The sequence below is a fragment of the Labrus bergylta genome, chromosome 1 (assembly GCF_963930695.1).
Source record: "Labrus bergylta chromosome 1, fLabBer1.1, whole genome shotgun sequence".
NCBI classification, from domain to species: domain Eukaryota; kingdom Metazoa; phylum Chordata; class Actinopteri; order Labriformes; family Labridae; genus Labrus; species Labrus bergylta.
The window spans coordinates 20411648-20428768 of NC_089195.1; the positions used below are offsets into that span (position 1 = coordinate 20411648).

Below are 17121 nucleotides of genomic sequence, written 5' to 3' on the forward strand. Positions count from 1 at the left end.
CAAAAACATAGTTGTAAATGGTTGTAAATTAAATATGAAAGATTAAATGTAAATGTGCAAAAACAGAGTTGTAAATGGACAGTATTGACATAAGTTAAAAGCAGAAACTATTAGCAGAAACTATACAATATAACGGCGAGTAGACAGCCAAATGAAGTGAACATGAGTGCAGGGATAATTTGTAAATTTAACATGTGCAGAACAGATTACAGTATGGAGAGACAGATATTATTATGATGACAGTTCTCTGCTCGCATGAGGTGAGCTGTTGTACAGAGTGTTGAAGTCTGGCGTCTACTTAAATAAGATACAATTACATTAAACAAGACACACTGCTTCTAATTGAATAAAGAAAATACTTTAGGAGAAGTTATCATGACAGTGACAAACCATAACAAAACATCATGACTGGGAGTTCTCTTCCTTGAACGCAACATGTGGGCACCTCGATTGATAGGATACAGTTGGTGTCGTCACACCAGAAAACTGCAGAACGAAGTATCTCGAGATTTGTGATCAAGTTTTGTGTTATTGAGAGTTTACGATTTATTTGTCTTTACTTTCATGTCATTCCGGAATTGTGAATGGTAACCAGAACATATGTTTCTAGGAATTGGACAAGGCATATAAAGGCTAGTCAGACCAATCAGCTGTCATATTGATTGGAACTAATTATTTATTTTTAATTGTTTGTCTTATCATTTAAGATACAGTGTAATGAAGATAAATGAGAAAATAATGATTGACAGGCTTTGTCTATTATCATCGATTGTTGAAATGCTTAGATAGAAGCCTGCACAGTTTTCCTCTATCCCAGCCCCCAAGAACATGTGGTGTCTGCAGGGAAGCTGGTTTGCCCACCTCAGACTTTTTTCTTCTTTTTTTTTTTTTTATCTCTACCCTCTGTTTATAAACATGGAAAGAACAAGATGGATGTAAAACTCGGATAATGGATCTTTGAAGGAGCCGGAGGGTGTACATTTACCAAAAAGGATCAACCACATGAGTGCGCTGTTGTGACATGAAGCGTTCATAGAAACAGAGTCAACACTGGCACACAGATTTCTCGAAAGGCACTGAAAAGAAGAAAAAAAGTTTCACTTATCTTAGGCATGTTCTTTTAGTGCTATTAATTGGCTTTCAAAGGGGAGACATTTCATTGCAAGTGTAACTAGCTATTGGTCAATCAAAAAATAACGATTTTATTTCTGTACAAAACATTTGAAAAGCTTATTAAAAATTTTGTTGGATAATTAATTCCATAAAATAAATTGACAACTATCTTGAAAATAACTTAAGTAATTTTTCCACATAGTTGTTAAAAAAAAAACTAGCTGCTCTTTTTTCTAATAATATCCAGATTTGGATGTTGGTCGGATCAAAAAATACATAAAGAAAATATTACTCTTCTCCAAAAAAAAGACAAAAAATAAATGTATTTCTGCTCTTAACATTTTTAAAATCAAACAGTGATGGACATAATAATAAATTGCATTCCTGTTTAAAAAAAATAACTTTTCACAAACAAAATAAAAATATGATTTCTTACTAAATGAACAGTAATATTATTTTTATTTGAATTGTCCATTTACTTTAATCAAGCAACAAGTCTTTGTTTGTATAGCACCTATTCATAAAAAAGACACTTTACAAAAAGAATAGGTTTAGACTGCACTTTTTGTTATATTATTTACAAAGACCTTAATAAAATTTGGCGAAGTTACAGTGGCAGGGAAAAACGACTTTTTAACAAACAGAAACCTCGAGCAGAACGCGACTCATGATGAACAGCCATCTGCTGCTACTGTGCCGGGCCTAAAATGTGATAGAGGGCGATAGAAACAAACAGAGCAAAAATAACAGCATTGAATAAATGAATTTATAGCTACAATGCCAGTAAGAATAATAAAAATAGGTTGTATTAGCTGTATCAACAATGTATGATATAGACTGATCATTCTGTATATAAATATTCATTTATCATGACATTTACAGAATCACATGCTGTGTTGTGGTCTGGGGAAATGTATATAAAGTTAAAACTGATCCCATAATTAAACTCCAGAAAAGAGCTAAGTCATAAATAAAGCTGGTTACTATGATTAAATATTTTTTTCATTTACAAGGTTCTTCTTATCTTAAATATTTACTTTGTTTGTATAAACATGACTTTTTCAAGCTAGAAAAAAGTCTGTTGATACTCAACCATTTTTCAATTAAGAGAAGGTCATTGTAATTTAAGAGGGTCATGTACGTTTGTAACATCAAATACAAATCTGTCTCAGTTTTGTGAGTCAAACTATGGAACAGCCTAAGTGATGAGTTGAAATTGTGTTGTACTCTACAGCAGTGGTTCCCAAAGTAGGGGTCGCGGCCCACTGGGGGGGGTCGCGGAACACTGTTAAGGGGGTCGCAAAACTCCTTTCAAAAACATATGAAAATGGTTTAAAATTGGATATTTCACCCATTAATTTGAAAATAAAGTAGGTAAAAAAAGTAGTCTTAAAGTTGTCTTGCAATAAATTACAAAAATAATATGATGGTGTATGGGCTATTGTTTGCTGTTTTAATGCCAGTGTTTTGACCTAGTGCGTAAAATGTGGGGTCCCAAGTATCTATCACCGTCATAATGGGGGTCACAAGCTAAAAAGTTTGGGAACCCCTGCTCTACAGAGTCTAACAAAAACCATAAAATGTAAATTAATGAATAATTAAAACGTAAAATTGTGAAGAATTAAGGAACAATTTAGAGTTCATCTGCTTTGTTTTTCTTTCTTTTTTGTATTGCTGATGTTCTGGGTTATATCAGGGTTATATTAAGGATTGTATAGGATAGGTAGCAATAAGCCTGGGCTCAGCCTATTCCTTTTTTTGGTCATTGATTGTTTGAATTTTATTTTGTGAAATGGACCGGTGTAAACATGTCAAGTGTTTCTTTGTATCTGTAAGTGGAATATTTACACACAATGTACTCTTATCTTTTAATGAATAACCCAAAAAAACATCCATTCATTATTAACATTTCAAACTGTAACAGTAATAAAATAGGAAGGCCAGATAATGTTAATTATAAATATTTATAAGAGTTACATTAACATGATAATAGGGCTACACAGTGGTGCAGGGGTTAGCAATACCATTTAACAGCAACAGCCGGGAAGGTGCCTCTCTGTGATTTACTGGCAACAAGTCCAGGGTGTACCCCGCCTCTTGCCCAGTGACAGCTGGGAACAACTCGAGCCCCCCAGCGACCCCAGATGGGACAAGCGTTATAGATTGTAGATGGAATAATAATTGTGATATTCAATTTTGTAGCACTTGGAATCAGAAAGATGCACATTATTAGATATACAGTATACTTATATAACATTTTAATTGATGTGCTCCATGATATTTCCCTTATTACCATAAGACTTTAGAGTTTCTGAATACTTCCTTGATTTTTTCTTATTGCAGGCCCATATTCTATACACTGCAAAAACATGAACACCTGCAGAATCAGGCTGCAATAAATATTACTTCTTTGTAGCAGTGAGACAATCACAGGCAGATGGGGGGACTCTTGTTAGGAATAACAATATACAATTATATATATATTCTGCTTGCTGTGAAATAAATTCCCATCACATTTTTAAAGATCTTTATGAAAGAATTTCCATTTCTCTATCATACTGCTATTATGCTATCCCCATCCCTTGTAGCACCAGCACAGTAACTCAAGTCAACAATGCCACATGAGAAAAACACAAATCTCCTTTATTGTTTACACAGAATCTACAAGATATCCTTTAGTCAAGACCTTTTAGATCAATAATGATGAAAGCGTGGACAGTAAAAATAGATCACATAAATGAGAAAGGATAACAACTTCTTTTTTTTTTTAATGAAGGTGGTGGAAGAACTTCTTTGTAGCTTGTGAATTTCCCCCAGGAATCAATACAGATTAATTTAATCAAATACATATTTGATGCAGCTTTATGATTTATTTGCAGTTCAAATGTTGCAGTATTAATTGGATTTCACAGAAAACGTAGAAGCTAAAGTTGCCAAAGAAATTCAATAGAGAATGTACTACAGTATAACCTATAAATGTTACTATATACAGCAGTTGTTTGAATTGTCTTTCCTTCCACGACTGAAAAGGGAAAGGTCTCTTTTTTACCATTTGTCTGTAAACAACATTAAAAGATATGATTACAAAACAACTGAAGGATTAACTTTCAGCATGTTTGTTTGAGACTGCAGCCTCTGGCCGTGGCACCAGCTTGAGTTTGATGGGCCGTTTTGGCGCCAGCAGGCCCATTACGTCAAACTCAAATGGGACCTGGAAGGAAAATAAGTGTATTCAAAGTCAACAGGGCATAAAGCTTCTTGCACTGTCACAAAGGGTATAAAAATGATGCAACAAACAGATAGCTTATCAATAGCTTGGGCATTATATAACTTTAAATATTACTATCAAACTGGCAATAAATAACAGGATGAAAAAGCATTAACAAGCAGTGTAAAGTCGAACATCTGTGGTCTTACCTCGGTCTCCTTGCACACAGAGAAGCTGTACTTCTGGAGGATCTCCACCACTGCTAGTTTCATCAGAACCAGAGCAAACCGCATCCCGATACAGTTCCTTGGCCCGGCCCCGAAAGGCATGTACGTGTATGGATCAATACGCTCCTTGTTTTCCTTACTGAACCTGTGGGTACACACATGCCAACGCAAATACATTATTAATAACCAAATTGAGAATCCCACCTGCAGGGTCTGAAGAAATTGATTTCCTCACCTCTCAGGTTTAAACTCTTCCGGTTCGGGCCAAACCGCGGGGTCCCGGTGCAGGGGCCATGTGGGTATCATAACAATCATCCCTTTTGGTATCACAAGGCCATTTATCTCCATGGATGACTTGGCAATGCGCTCCAGACGAGAAGCAATGGGGTACAATCGGAGAGACTCGTTGATGGCGCTGTCTAGATATTCCATCTGCATCAGAGCCTGGTACTCCACAGGAGTCTTCAAAAAAATCACAGAGACATGCTTTTACAAGACTTCTTTGAATTCTTACTTTTGCTTATGCTTCTATTCAGGAGGAGACCTCCGTGCTGTCATATCAGGCAAAGATAGGACCTTCAACAAGTGCTGAAGGGAAACACTGCAGGTTGTAATGAAATGACAATATCCTCCTGAATTCCTTTATTGGGTAAGATGTGAAAATCTTCACCGTCTTCAACTTTACCCCCTTTATTAAATTCAAAAATTATTAAAGAGGGACAAGCTCTTGAAGTAAATTGTGATTTACAAATTAATAATTGATCTGGCATGAATTCATCTCCCCTCAGGAGGCCATAAACCAATATAACAGCACTAAAATATTTAGTTCTTGCCCTTACTGCTACCTCAAATGCTGTCCTCTACCAACTACCAGCGTACCTTGTTAGGGAAGGTGGAGTCGATCTCCTGCTGCAGCCGCGTCATAATGTGAGGGTTTAGGGCCAGATTGTAAGACAAGAAAGTGAGAGAGCTGCTGGTTGTTTCATAACCAGCGAAGAGGAAAATCATTGCTTGAGAAAGGATCTCATGATCACTCAAACCTATGGAGATAGTAAGGACAAATATGTATTATTATTTAGAGTTGTGCTTTCATATGTATGTATGTATGTACTACATGTCTGTGCATTGTATGCTACCTTTTTCATGCACTGCTCCACTGGGGTCATTGTCCTTCTGAGAGTCAATCATCAGCTGAAGGAAATCCACTCGAGTCTAAAAGAAGACGTTTAATAGAATAGCTCTATATTTGTATTCTTCTTGTACACACATGCACAGGAGATCTTACCTTTTGCTTTGTGGTCTCTCGGTTAGTCTTAATCTTTTGCAGCGCAGCATAAAAGAAGTCAGTTACAGATGTGGGGAAAAAGGCATACTCCAATTTTTGGAATACCGGGCCCAGGAAAGGAAAGAAAGCTGGATTCAAGCAGAAAGCAAAACAGTTATAAAGTACAGAGAACAGAAGGTGACTGCACTGACAGCAAACATTCACAGAACAAATATTATTTGTTTACTCTCCACTTGAAGCACAGAATCATAAGAAGATATTTTTAATTAAAGAAAATGAATTCTATACCAATAAGGAGGAAGAGTGGGCTGAAAAGGTCAAACTTCAGCATCTTCTTGATGTTAGAGACGAACAGGTCTGAGGGGTTGTTAAGCGAGTCGATGTCGACACTGAAAGCTGTGCTGGTTACTACATCCATACTGTAGGGTCCAAAGAACCTGAAGAGCACACACACGTGTCACAGATATACTTCCATTCTTAAAATGACTTGGTTTTATACATTTTCAGCAAAAACTTATTTTGGAATATAAAGTGTTAATGTGAAGTGTTCTTACTCCTTCAGCTCTAAGGGTTCATCCTTATCGGCTTTCTTTTTCATGCCACTGATCAGGTTAGCAGAGTGGTGCTTCATGATGTCAAACATCTAAAAAATGGGTAGGAACAGATAGACATAAATAACAATTGTACACAGGTATAATAAGGGTAATGAAACTGGAAAATAAGTTCCACAATAAAAAAAAACCTGTTTCCTTTAGATCAGTGATTTCCAACCAGGCTGAAAAACGAAGCCAACATAGAAGATTTTCACAAAGACTGCAGTTCATCCAACAGCCAGGTATGCCCCATTGCCTATACCACGTAAGTGCATGTTCCACACACCTAACTGATTACTAAAATATTGTGCCAAAAACCAAAATGGCGATGGCAAAAATGCCTAACTTGAGGTTTCGATGGCAGTCCACAAACCAGTAAGTGGCTTCACAGTGGCTACTTTTTAAAACAGTCCGTTTGAAAGACTTTGAAATGATTATAGGATATAGCTGAAGGGTCAGAAAAGATAGAAGGCGTGCGTAAAAAATAATATTATCTACTTGTGTTTTCAAAAGTTTTTCTTCTGTGGAGTACAACTCTGAACCCTTTTAGATCCAAAATATATAAGAGATCACCAGCCACTGCTGTTGGGGAAATATTGTTGAGTTACCTCTTTCAGTCTCCCTGAAGTGAAGGAAGGAGAGAGAATGCTGCGGATCCTCCTCCACTGCTCATCCTCAGCGACAGTCACAGCATCATACAGGGGTCCATTCAGATAGAAGTTCTGTCACAAAGTTAGGAAGAGAAAGTTGAGTCAGGAAGCAGAAACTCTAATACTAGAGTGAATGAGTTCTATGTTTAGTATACATACTCTGCGGTTGGTGAAGAGAGAGTAACACTCCTTTACTAGAACAGCTTTAATCATGGCAGGATCTGTCATACATAGTACGGGCTGACGGCCATCAAAAATGCTAAGAATGAAATATGATGACAAAGAAACAATCAAAACATGGGGGAGACTTTTGTGCAGCCATATACATTTACCTTTTTAGAATTCAAGCACAGTAAAAACAGATGTGTCTATGTGTACAAGTGGCTCTCTAGAGAAAACAAAATACATAATGTGTATAAACACACACACACATTTGATCCAGCATACAGACTTACCCCCACGTTTTCCCATACTTCTTAAAGCAGTTTTCATCGAAGGTTATGAACCCCTTGGTACAAGAAAAACAATAGACACAATTATTTTCATTTCACCATAACATGGTACAGATATTTGTAGGATGAGAAAATATTTTTTAAATGTGTGAAACAATAACAAGAGTATAAAGGTTAATCTGGAGTTGGTACATAGAACTTGTTAACATGATTTTATTTTATGTTTTTCACAAAATGATCACCATCACAGCTTCTTCTAAGCCGAAACAACTCTATTAAAATGAAACTGAAAACATTTTTCAAATCCTGATGGATCAAATTCTAAATGAAATAAACTTTCGTTAGATACTTAAATGTGAACTTTCACAAATAAAAAGTAAAAATGAGCTGAGAAACTAATTCTTCTACTTCTTCTAGTATAAATCTATAGTGTAATTTCTCATTTACCAACCTTTCTATATGCCAGCATAGTGCCAAAAAAAGGGACTGGTTTGGGACCAGGGATGCCCATTTTCTTAAAGGTGTTATATGGCCACAAAGCATACCTGTGTATAGAAAACAGATGTAGAAGATTTTTTATCACACCAATACATGAAAACAAGCACAAACACATTATACATGGACCACACACTCTTTAAAAACTTACACAAATAATAGTGTGATAAAGGCGACCAGGAGAGTCCATGTTTCAGCGGAGAAGTAGAACTGATAGCCCATCTCTGCTCCTTTTCCCTCTTCTGTCAGTGGCAGCAAAGGTTCCACTGAAGCCCCACATCACAACCAAAGGCTTTTATGTCCTGCTGCACAAACTGGTTACGTGAGGATGGTAAGTGTGTGGGAGGTTAACCAAAGGCAGCAGGCGATGTTAAGTGAATTATTGACAGAAAAAGACCAAGAAGCATATATTATTATCTTGTTTTATTAGATCAAGCCTCTGTGACTCTGTAATTTTGTCACCTAAATTATTATATTGCTGTGTTGTGAAGCACACACACAAAGTTCACTAAATAAGCAGTAGATGTTCTTAAAGATATATAACTTTTTTCTAATGGCCTTGTTTTTGTGTTTTCTATTTGAATGCTTCAGGAATCCAAGCCGTAAGCTTAAAAAAAAAAAAAGAAAGAAGGTTTAATTTCTTATTGGCTCACACTATATATATATATTTTGGTGTATGTGGGCATAATTGAAACGTATTCAAGGCTTAAAATATATATTTTTTTTATGCGAGGGGTGGTTCTCAAGTTGTTTTTTGTAGACACATTTCTTTGATATGTTTTCTTCCTCGTATATGTATATTATCAGAAGTATGGGTGGTGCACTGGCATTTTTGTTCTCCCAGGCTGCCCAGGAGCAGGGAAGAGGTCACGGTAGGTGTGTACCACGGTGGGAATACGCTGCAACTCCTGGACTTTGTTACAGTTCAGTGAAGTGCAAAGCAGATATCATCACAACTTGATTGAGCAAAGGAGAACCATGGACTACCTTCCCATTTTCTCCGTAGAAACATGGATCCTGCTCATCACATTTATCTGCCTATTTGTCATGTAAGGAAAAAAGATTCATTCAATCTAAGTATGTGTGCTTCGTTCTGATGAAATGGTGACAAAAAGGAAGACATTAGCACCAGAGTTTAGCCATTTTCTATCCAGTTAACAGTTTAGAGGATTTTGACTTCAAAACAAAACGTTTTTGTTCTTCACAGGTATGGCTACTCCAGTTATGGAATATTTGAGCAGTTGGGGATCCCAGTCACCAAGCCAATTATGTATTGGGGCACAATTGGCAGGCTCAACAGTGTATGTAATTATAAAAATCTAAATCGCTCATTTCCATGGCTTTTGTCATTTGCAGTCACAGACAATGATGATTTTGTAAAAAACAAAAAAGAGTAAGTATAAGTAATTATTTTGTTTTATTATTTTTTATTTGTTTTATAATATAGGTCTATTATTTAGAGGACATCGAGAATGCAAAGATGTTTGGGAGAATATGGGGGTGAGTCTACTCAGTTTTCTATTTAACACCAAGCATGTGTTGTAAAATTGTAAGGGTTTGGCCCTTGAACCTCTCACTTTGGTGGCTCATGTCATATGACATATTGAAAACAGGTTGTTGAAAAACAAACAAAAACATTATGTATTTGGATAACATAAAGTTATCCAATCTAAGCTTTTCAGATAAAACCTGCAGTTTGTGTTGTTTAAAACTTCCGAATAGCACTGTTAGAACTTTGATACAAAAAATAAATTCAGGATTATCCTGATCAAAGCAGAGGTATGTATGCAGACTAGATAATAGGGTAAAAATGTAAAAACAAGAACAAAAACATTGAAAAGATCAAACAATACAACATTTTTACAACTAAGTTGATATTTCAAGACTTAAATGTTTTAAATGTATTTGTACTAGAATGTTGTTTTGCTTCGGTGAAGTAGAATAATTTGCTATTTGGGTACCTATTCTTGTGTGGATTTTGGGGTCCCCTGTAAACAAAGCATATAGTATCCCTTTAAAGCACCATTAATCTGGGTTTGGTAAACCTTAAAAGTCTGTACATGGATCAGGTTGACCTATAGAGTGAGCTTGCGCCCAGGATGAACTGAATAGCTAATGGAAATTATTGTATAACATATGTAAGAGATCCACAACAAATGGCTAAAATGTATGTGTGTGTTTGTGTAAATGTCCAGTGTATATGAGTTAAAGAAGCCCATGCTGGCTGTGATGGACCCTGACATGTTGAAAACCATCCTGGTGAAGGAGTGCTTCACCTACTTTACCAACAGACGGGTGAGGACATGATTAACATGCAAAATAAAACAAAAAGACTGTATTACAAGAGAAACTCTTACATCACACAATATCTTTGTTTATCTGTTAAAAGTCAACTTTAGACGGGGAATTGGTTTAAACCTTGTGAAAAAAACTATCTTAAACTATCATATGGTCATATTTGGGACAACAAATCTAGACAAAAACAACCAAAACAAATTTCCTGAGGCTATATAAGAACAATAGTATGTATGAAGATTAGTTGACATTAAATCAAATGTTTAGTTTATTAGTTTATTTTAATCAGGGACCATGTACAAAAAAAACATTAGTCTCAGAAGAGAAGAAATGCTTTGTACCAGATTTAGCTAACTAGCTCATTTCCATCTGTTGTCCCTAGGCAGATGATGGCAACATTAAAATACAAATCAACCAGTGTCACACACACACACACACACACACACACACACATTTCATAAGATAGAAGAAAGACATAGAACAATACAGAAACATTAAATACAAGTTTCCCTGAGATATAAAAGGTTGTCGAGATTTTTGTGACTGCACTGATAACACGGTGAGCTACACAAGCTTGGGGGCATGTGAGGCCGTAATGCTAAAAATACATCCCAAACACTTTCCCCAAAGGTACAAGAGGTCATCTGTGATGTTAAGATAAGCACATTTACAAATGGTACCACTAGCACAATGAGCTATCAGATTATGGAGGCAAACTTTCTGGATTTAATTTACGGGTAAACCATCCAGAAAAGTGACATCGCATTTTCAAGAATAACTGTAAACATTGTCAACTAATAAAAATAATTTGGCACTACTTCATTTCCATGTAATTTGAATGTAGGCGATCCATTATGATTAAATTAATTTTTCACTTCAGGGACAAGATTGTTGTTTCTCTTTCTTTTTCTTAGGGTGAAATAAAATAATGGAGGTAATATCCCCAATGATTTGGAATCTGTCATTTTGAATTTTTAAATTCAGCCTATGGCTATCTCTCGTTTATTTTGGATCGAGAAGAAACCATATGTGATGAGAAGAGGAAACTGAAGAGGAGTTGAAGGGCAAGGGCTAATCAGGCAAATGTTCTAAAGGCTGTATAAACTTTGACTGATGTTGTTTACTTTTTTAAATCTAGAAGTTAAGAGACCTCATAGATTGTAGTGAACTGGCTGCTCACTCGCTCTCATCTCCACTGAGAGAGCAAACAACATGTTCATGAAAAGAAAAACAGGAAACTTACAAAACTCCAAGGAAAAGCAACAATCCTGATTCCCAGTCAAAAGGGCTCATGATCTAACAGTTTACGACAGACACTCAAATAGTTAACAATCCAGACATGATAAATAAGTGCTATGTTTTAGCATATCATATTTTAACACTGTGAAAAATGATGAACCACACACTTAGTGGAAAGCCTGTCAGTACAATAAACCACAGTCAGCCATATTTAATATTTAATATCGATTAAGATAATTCCAATGACTGCATTAGCTGAGGATATTGTTAGCAGGCAGCTAGCTGCACCCACCTGTTACTCACAGTCATCACGCCCCTAAATACAATCATTTTCAATTTATGGGTTCAATAAATATTTAGCTCCAGAGTTCAATAACTATTTAGTTCCTCAGTTTGTCATGAACTACTCACCATGAGTGTTTTTCTTACCAGGCTTTTGACAGCCAAAAATTCTGCTGTTAAATTAGACGTTCTCACACAGGGCTTCATAGGGATTGACTCACTCCAAATAATAATTTTTTATTAATTTTAAAAAATATATTTATATTTAAACTCATAATTGTTTTAGTGGAACAGAATCCTTCACGATTTAGCTGGGAACAAAATGTGATTTACTGTGACTGTTTTTGAAAGTGCTACAGGCTAGAGTTGCCAAATCTCCATCAGGGGATACTAGTTATAACGAGTGTTCAAAACATTTGTTAATGAACATATACACTCTGATGACTGCATGTGCCTCTTTAGAACTTCCGTCTTAATGGGGAACTCTATGACGCGGTGAGTATTGCTGAGGATGATGAATGGAGGCGACTACGCAACATCCTCTCTCCCTATTTCACCTCTGGGCGACAAAAGGAGGTATCAGTTTTCCGTTTTCCTAATTTCTTCAGACTAGTTATAATTGTATTTTTACTCATCATGTTTTTGTGTTTATTTTACACTTTTTTCTAAGCTCTTTGACATCATGAAACATCACTCAAGCAAACTGACAGCCAGCCTGCAGTCCAAGGCCCAAAATGGAGAAGTTATTACTATAAAAGAGTAAGTAACGCCATGCTTTAGAGATTCTAAATGTTTCATTAATATAAGCTTGTTTTTATTGTTTGCCCATCTATTTTAACAACATAACATTAACCAAGATGGCCACACGAAAAAACAATCATGTTTATAACATCCTGTATGTAAATAATAAATGTAAGGATAAGAGTTGTTGGTAGGCAGCTTGTGTTTTTGAATGGAGCGGAGCTAGCAGATGACCTTTGTTTCCAGTATTTGGGCTAAGCCAAGCTAGCAGACTCTTTGAAGTCACCTCATATTCAACGCACACACATGAAAGTGTTTTTATTTTTTCTGACAAGACAGAAAATACAACTATTTGCCAAAATGGGGAACTCAGACATGAGCATTAACTGCATTTGGACTCGGAAGCTGGAGAGGATGACTTGGAATTAAACAATGTCATTGTTGCATCTAGCTACAGTATGAACTTAAGGACTCACAGATAGTGTGGAGTTAAAGCTTAGTTTAGAAGCATTTAACATAACTAAATCAATAAAGTCATGTGTTAAAGTGGAGAACTAAACTAATCTTGGAAAAGCTCACACTCAACCTCATTAAGGACTTAGACCAGGTAACTCGACTCAGATTCTCCTTTGCTGAATCAGACTCGACTCAGACTCGGGACTCAACCCAAAATGGAGGTTTGGTGACTTGACTACAACACTGCCTTCCAGTGTATTGTTACCAACTTGTACTTTTAACCTCCCTTATTTAAGTTTTTTGTTACTTGTGGACCCTCATTAAAAAGTGTGTGGCACCTAATTGCCCTTGAGTGGCGTGAAACACAATTCAAAACATTAAATCTGTCCCTAGAGGTTAACTTCACTGAAAATTGAGTCCAAAGAACAAACAGTGTATACAGGTTTTGAGAGATCTGCTATTCCATCCAACTGATCTTCCATTTTTAACCTTTTTTGAAGAGCTGACTCGAGGATAAATGCACAAAAATTCGAATGTACCTGTACAGTCCTGTACCTCTGCAAATGGCAATACACTAACTAATATCTAATCTAATCTCAAACGTAAATACTAAAGCTACTCAACCGCTCTAGTCTCATGTTCATATACAGTTAAGTCATTGCTGTTAATGTTTCCCTGATGGGTACAATATTACCAATTTTATTTTTTGATTACTATTTATACTGTAAACCTAAACATATGCTCTTGATAACTTCACAATGGAGCTTGTTTGCAGTGTCTCTAAAACAGTATTGTGGATCAAACATGATGAAGTACTTACTTCAGTACTTGTGTCAACTTCTGATCAACGATTCATACGTTTTTTTGTTTTCCAGCTTCTTTGGATCCTACAGTTTGGACATAATGGCGAGCTCTTTATTGAGTGTGGATTTGGACACAATTAACAACCCCTCAAGTCCACTCATCACATATGCCAATAAGCTGTTCAGATTTCCCATACTTCTCTTTCTTTTCCAAGGTAAAGTTGTATCCATGACACCTTTTGTCTTATTTTGAATGAATATTTAAGTTTTCCGTCTACATTTAGAGATGCTAACCACATGTCTATTTTCAGGGTGCTTTCCATTTGCTCTTCCGCTATTGGAGCTAATGGGTTTCTCATTGTTCCCCAAGAGTTCTACTAATTACTTTAAAAGGTTTGTGGAGAAGATCAGGCAGCAACGCAATGGAAACTCACAAAAGGTTTGTACAAAACACACCCTGAGATGGTCTATATATGGATAGAATGTTGCATCATTTTATAGTTATAGTGGGAAACACATCTCATGATAGTTAGGGTTTACCAGGTTCCATAAATTCAATAAAGAAACCATTATCTGATAGTTGCTTAACAATCTCAGCTGAAGATTACTTTCATAGAGTTTCCCATTAAATCATGTTATTTAAAATGGGGTCTGCCCAGTTGTCATGAAAACTGAGATGTTCATGTCTTTTAGATTCCCCAAGATATTTTAGGTCTTCTTTGTGGCTTCTGTAGCTTACCAGGATCTTTCCATCATAGATTAGGCTCTTGTAACTAAACACTGGGAAACACTGGAAAGTAAATCTACCTTTTTTGCAAACTGCTGTTTCAATCTGACAAAAAAAGGACTTCACTGAATTTCAAGTCCATCATAAAAAATTTGATGTTGACTAAATGACTTGTTTTCAGAATTCAAGAGATATGCTTCAAAATATGATTGACAGCCAGACCGACAATAAATCCAAGAAAGAAGGGGAGAATAAAAGTAAGACGACGTCACACAAATTCATGCTTGTGAATTCACACCAGAGGTCTGCCTCCTTTCATCTTACTCCCCGTTGGTGCATCCTGTCTGCCCTTACAGAGCTGACTGATCATGAGATCATTTCTCAAGTGACCATGTTTGTGTTCGCTGGTTACGAGACAAGCGCCACAACTCTCACTTTCCTTGCCTACACTTTGGCCCAAAACCCTGCAGTCATGAAACGCCTACAGGAGGAGATAGATGTCACCTTTCCTGATATGGTTGTTTATTCTATTTTTATATTTTTATTAAAGAATCTAGTTACAGTTGTTTCTGCATTGTGTTTAATCAAACTGTTATCTTTAACCCCTTTACAGGGTCCAGTCCAGTATGAAGCCCTGATGCAGATGGAGTACTTGGACAGCGTGGTCAATGAGTGTTTGAGGTTAAAGAGTATTTTCTTGTGCAAGTTGGCAAGGCCAACCCTAGATATTTTGTTCAATTTTGTTTTGTAGTCATCAAATTGTTGAAATGAAAATGTTCTGTTCTCCATGTAAGCCATGTTTGCTTAGTTTGTAGGATGATATTAGAAAATTGTGATGGTTTATTTCAAATAACTATAATGACACTGTTTTTGTTGTTAATGCAAGAATAGGTAGGTTTAGATTGAATGTTTGTTCCAATAAAAACCAACATTATTTAAATATATTCCTTCTTTGTCATAAGGCTCTACCCTCCAGCTGCACGTCTGGAACGAGTGGCTAAAGAAAAAGTAAAGATCAACGGGATCACAATCCCAAAAGACATGCTTGTGATGGTTCCAGTCTACGCTCTGCACCACGACCCCGAGCTTTGGGCAGAGCCCAAAGAGTTCAGACCTGACAGGTAGAGAGTTTATGTGTACTGTTAACTTTTCTTAGTGACTAACTATTAATCCTTCTCTGAAGCAACTTTTAATTCCAAGTATCAGTGAGCTACAAAATATTGAAGAAATTGTTGTTCAAACTTTGAACATTTTTACAGACAGGTGAAACCAATTAAAAGCCAATGCTTCCTATAGTATTAATTCTTTATGAATTTAATTTGTGTTTCTTTAAGATTTAGTAAGGAGAACAAGCAGAACATTAGGCCATACACTTACTTGCCGTTTGGGGCTGGGCCGAGGAACTGTATTGGAATGCGATTTGCTCTGCTGATGGTTAAACTGGCCTTGGTGGAAGTGTTGCAAAACTACAGCTTCTCAGTCTGTGATGAGACAGAGGTAATTTCATTATTATTTAAGCATTCTTTGGTTAACATGGTCAACATGATTTCTTTTGCATAATAAACGATATAATTATTTTAAGAGAGAGCATCTGATTCAGTCAGTATGATGCTTTTCCTAGATCCCTTTGAAGATGGACCCTGAAGGCCTCGTTGGACCATTGAAACCAATCAAACTGAAGGTGGTGACACGATCAAACCAGTGCAACTAGAGATTGGTCCGGGTCAAACAGCTCTTGTGGTTGAACAATCATATAAATGAGTAACTTAAGTTACTAAAAATGCTTATTTAGTTTACGACTGACATTTTTCATCTGTACTTTCAGTTTATATTTTGATAACCAATCAAGCTTCAAACCCAGTACTCTGGTTGGATAAGAGGTATTCCATGATTGCTAACATAGAGTATAACAGCACTGGGAATGATATCGTTGTGTATCTCTGCCTCAGTCGGGTGTTTAAAATTGTGTTAATTAACATTATGATGGTGTTTGTCTTGACTGATCACGCTGGAACCTCTGAATCATGGAGGCAACTTAAGCAACTGCCAACAGACTCTTATTTCACTGCCTACATGATCAAATGAAACATACAGGTGAATGCAAACTAAACAAAGTAGGTGGCCTGCTGAATTGGTGACATACACAAAGTTACAAAAGTGCAGGAGAAGGTTTTGGTTGCTCAGCGACTGTTCAACTCTAAGCGAGAAAAATAACTTGTTATAATTTGTTGTTTCTTGTTTTGTTTCCTAACACAAAGTTCAGAATTTAAATACACTAATCTAAAGTAAATTATCCAGCACATTAAGTGTTGATTAAAAATAAAGAACACCATTGTGACCAGTGGCAGATGTGTCAGGGACACAACACTGTTAACATTCTTCTGTTAAATATAGTTCACTGCGCTTACCTAATAAATGGAGAATATGACAAATGTTTCTGTTCATCTCAGAAGACTCATTGTGCTTTATGTGGAATTATTCTTTGTGAAGCCTGTTCTTTTACATTTTGATTAAAGGGTATTCATCTGTCCAGTATCAGAAGTCTCACTCACAAT

General features: G+C 36.3%; 2 protein-coding genes across 4 annotated transcripts; one reads left to right on the top strand and one right to left on the bottom strand.

The window, feature by feature from the left end:
* Positions 1-3735: 3735 nt before the first annotated feature.
* Positions 3736-8329, bottom strand: LOC109988272 (cytochrome P450 3A40). The gene is made up of 13 exons (XM_020639708.3): positions 8175-8329; positions 7980-8073; positions 7532-7584; positions 7236-7335; positions 7035-7148; positions 6388-6476; positions 6122-6270; positions 5834-5961; positions 5685-5760; positions 5428-5588; positions 4784-5010; positions 4531-4693; positions 3736-4324 (listed from the first exon to the last, which is right to left on the bottom strand). The coding sequence occupies exons 1-13, from the start codon at positions 8243-8245 to the stop codon at positions 4214-4216; spliced, it is 1536 nt and encodes a 511-aa protein (XP_020495364.2). The 5' UTR covers positions 8246-8329; the 3' UTR covers positions 3736-4213.
* Positions 8330-8917: 588 nt separating this feature from the next.
* On the top strand, positions 8918-17002 carry LOC109988265 (cytochrome P450 3A30). Of its 3 annotated transcripts, XM_020639702.3 has the most exons (14): positions 8918-9072; positions 9231-9324; positions 9471-9523; positions 10219-10318; positions 12302-12415; positions 12510-12598; positions 13912-14054; positions 14151-14278; positions 14748-14823; positions 14923-15083; positions 15180-15247; positions 15529-15687; positions 15901-16063; positions 16188-17002. In XM_020639702.3, exons 1-14 carry the CDS (start codon positions 9002-9004, stop codon positions 16275-16277), a joined length of 1509 nt encoding a protein of 502 aa, XP_020495358.2. In that variant the 5' UTR covers positions 8918-9001; the 3' UTR covers positions 16278-17002. The 3 variants fall into 3 exon arrangements, with proteins under 3 accessions (XP_020495358.2, XP_065812151.1, XP_065812147.1); XM_065956079.1 differs by lacking the exon at positions 9471-9523 and having other exon boundaries at positions 9231-9416; XM_065956075.1 differs by having other exon boundaries at positions 14748-15083.
* The last annotated feature ends 119 nt before the right edge of the window (positions 17003-17121 follow it).

Excerpts from the sequence above, each read along its gene's own strand:
- LOC109988272 (XM_020639708.3), bottom strand. The coding sequence starts at position 8,245 with ATGGGCTATCAGTTCTACTTCTCCGCTGAAACATGGACTCTCCTGGTC. Across the intron at positions 8,074-8,174 it reads TTTATCACACTATTATTTGT|GTATGCTTTGTGGCCATATA; the intron begins GTAAGTTTTTAA and ends TTCTATACACAG. Across the intron at positions 5,962-6,121 it reads CCCACTCTTCCTCCTTATTG|CTTTCTTTCCTTTCCTGGGC; the intron begins GTATAGAATTCA and ends GCTTGAATCCAG.
- LOC109988265 (XM_065956075.1), top strand. The coding sequence starts at position 9,002 with ATGGACTACCTTCCCATTTTCTCCGTAGAAACATGGATCCTGCTCATC. Across the intron at positions 12,416-12,509 it reads CCTCTGGGCGACAAAAGGAG|CTCTTTGACATCATGAAACA; the intron begins GTATCAGTTTTC and ends CTTTTTTCTAAG. Across the intron at positions 15,688-15,900 it reads AAAGAGTTCAGACCTGACAG|ATTTAGTAAGGAGAACAAGC; the intron begins GTAGAGAGTTTA and ends TGTTTCTTTAAG.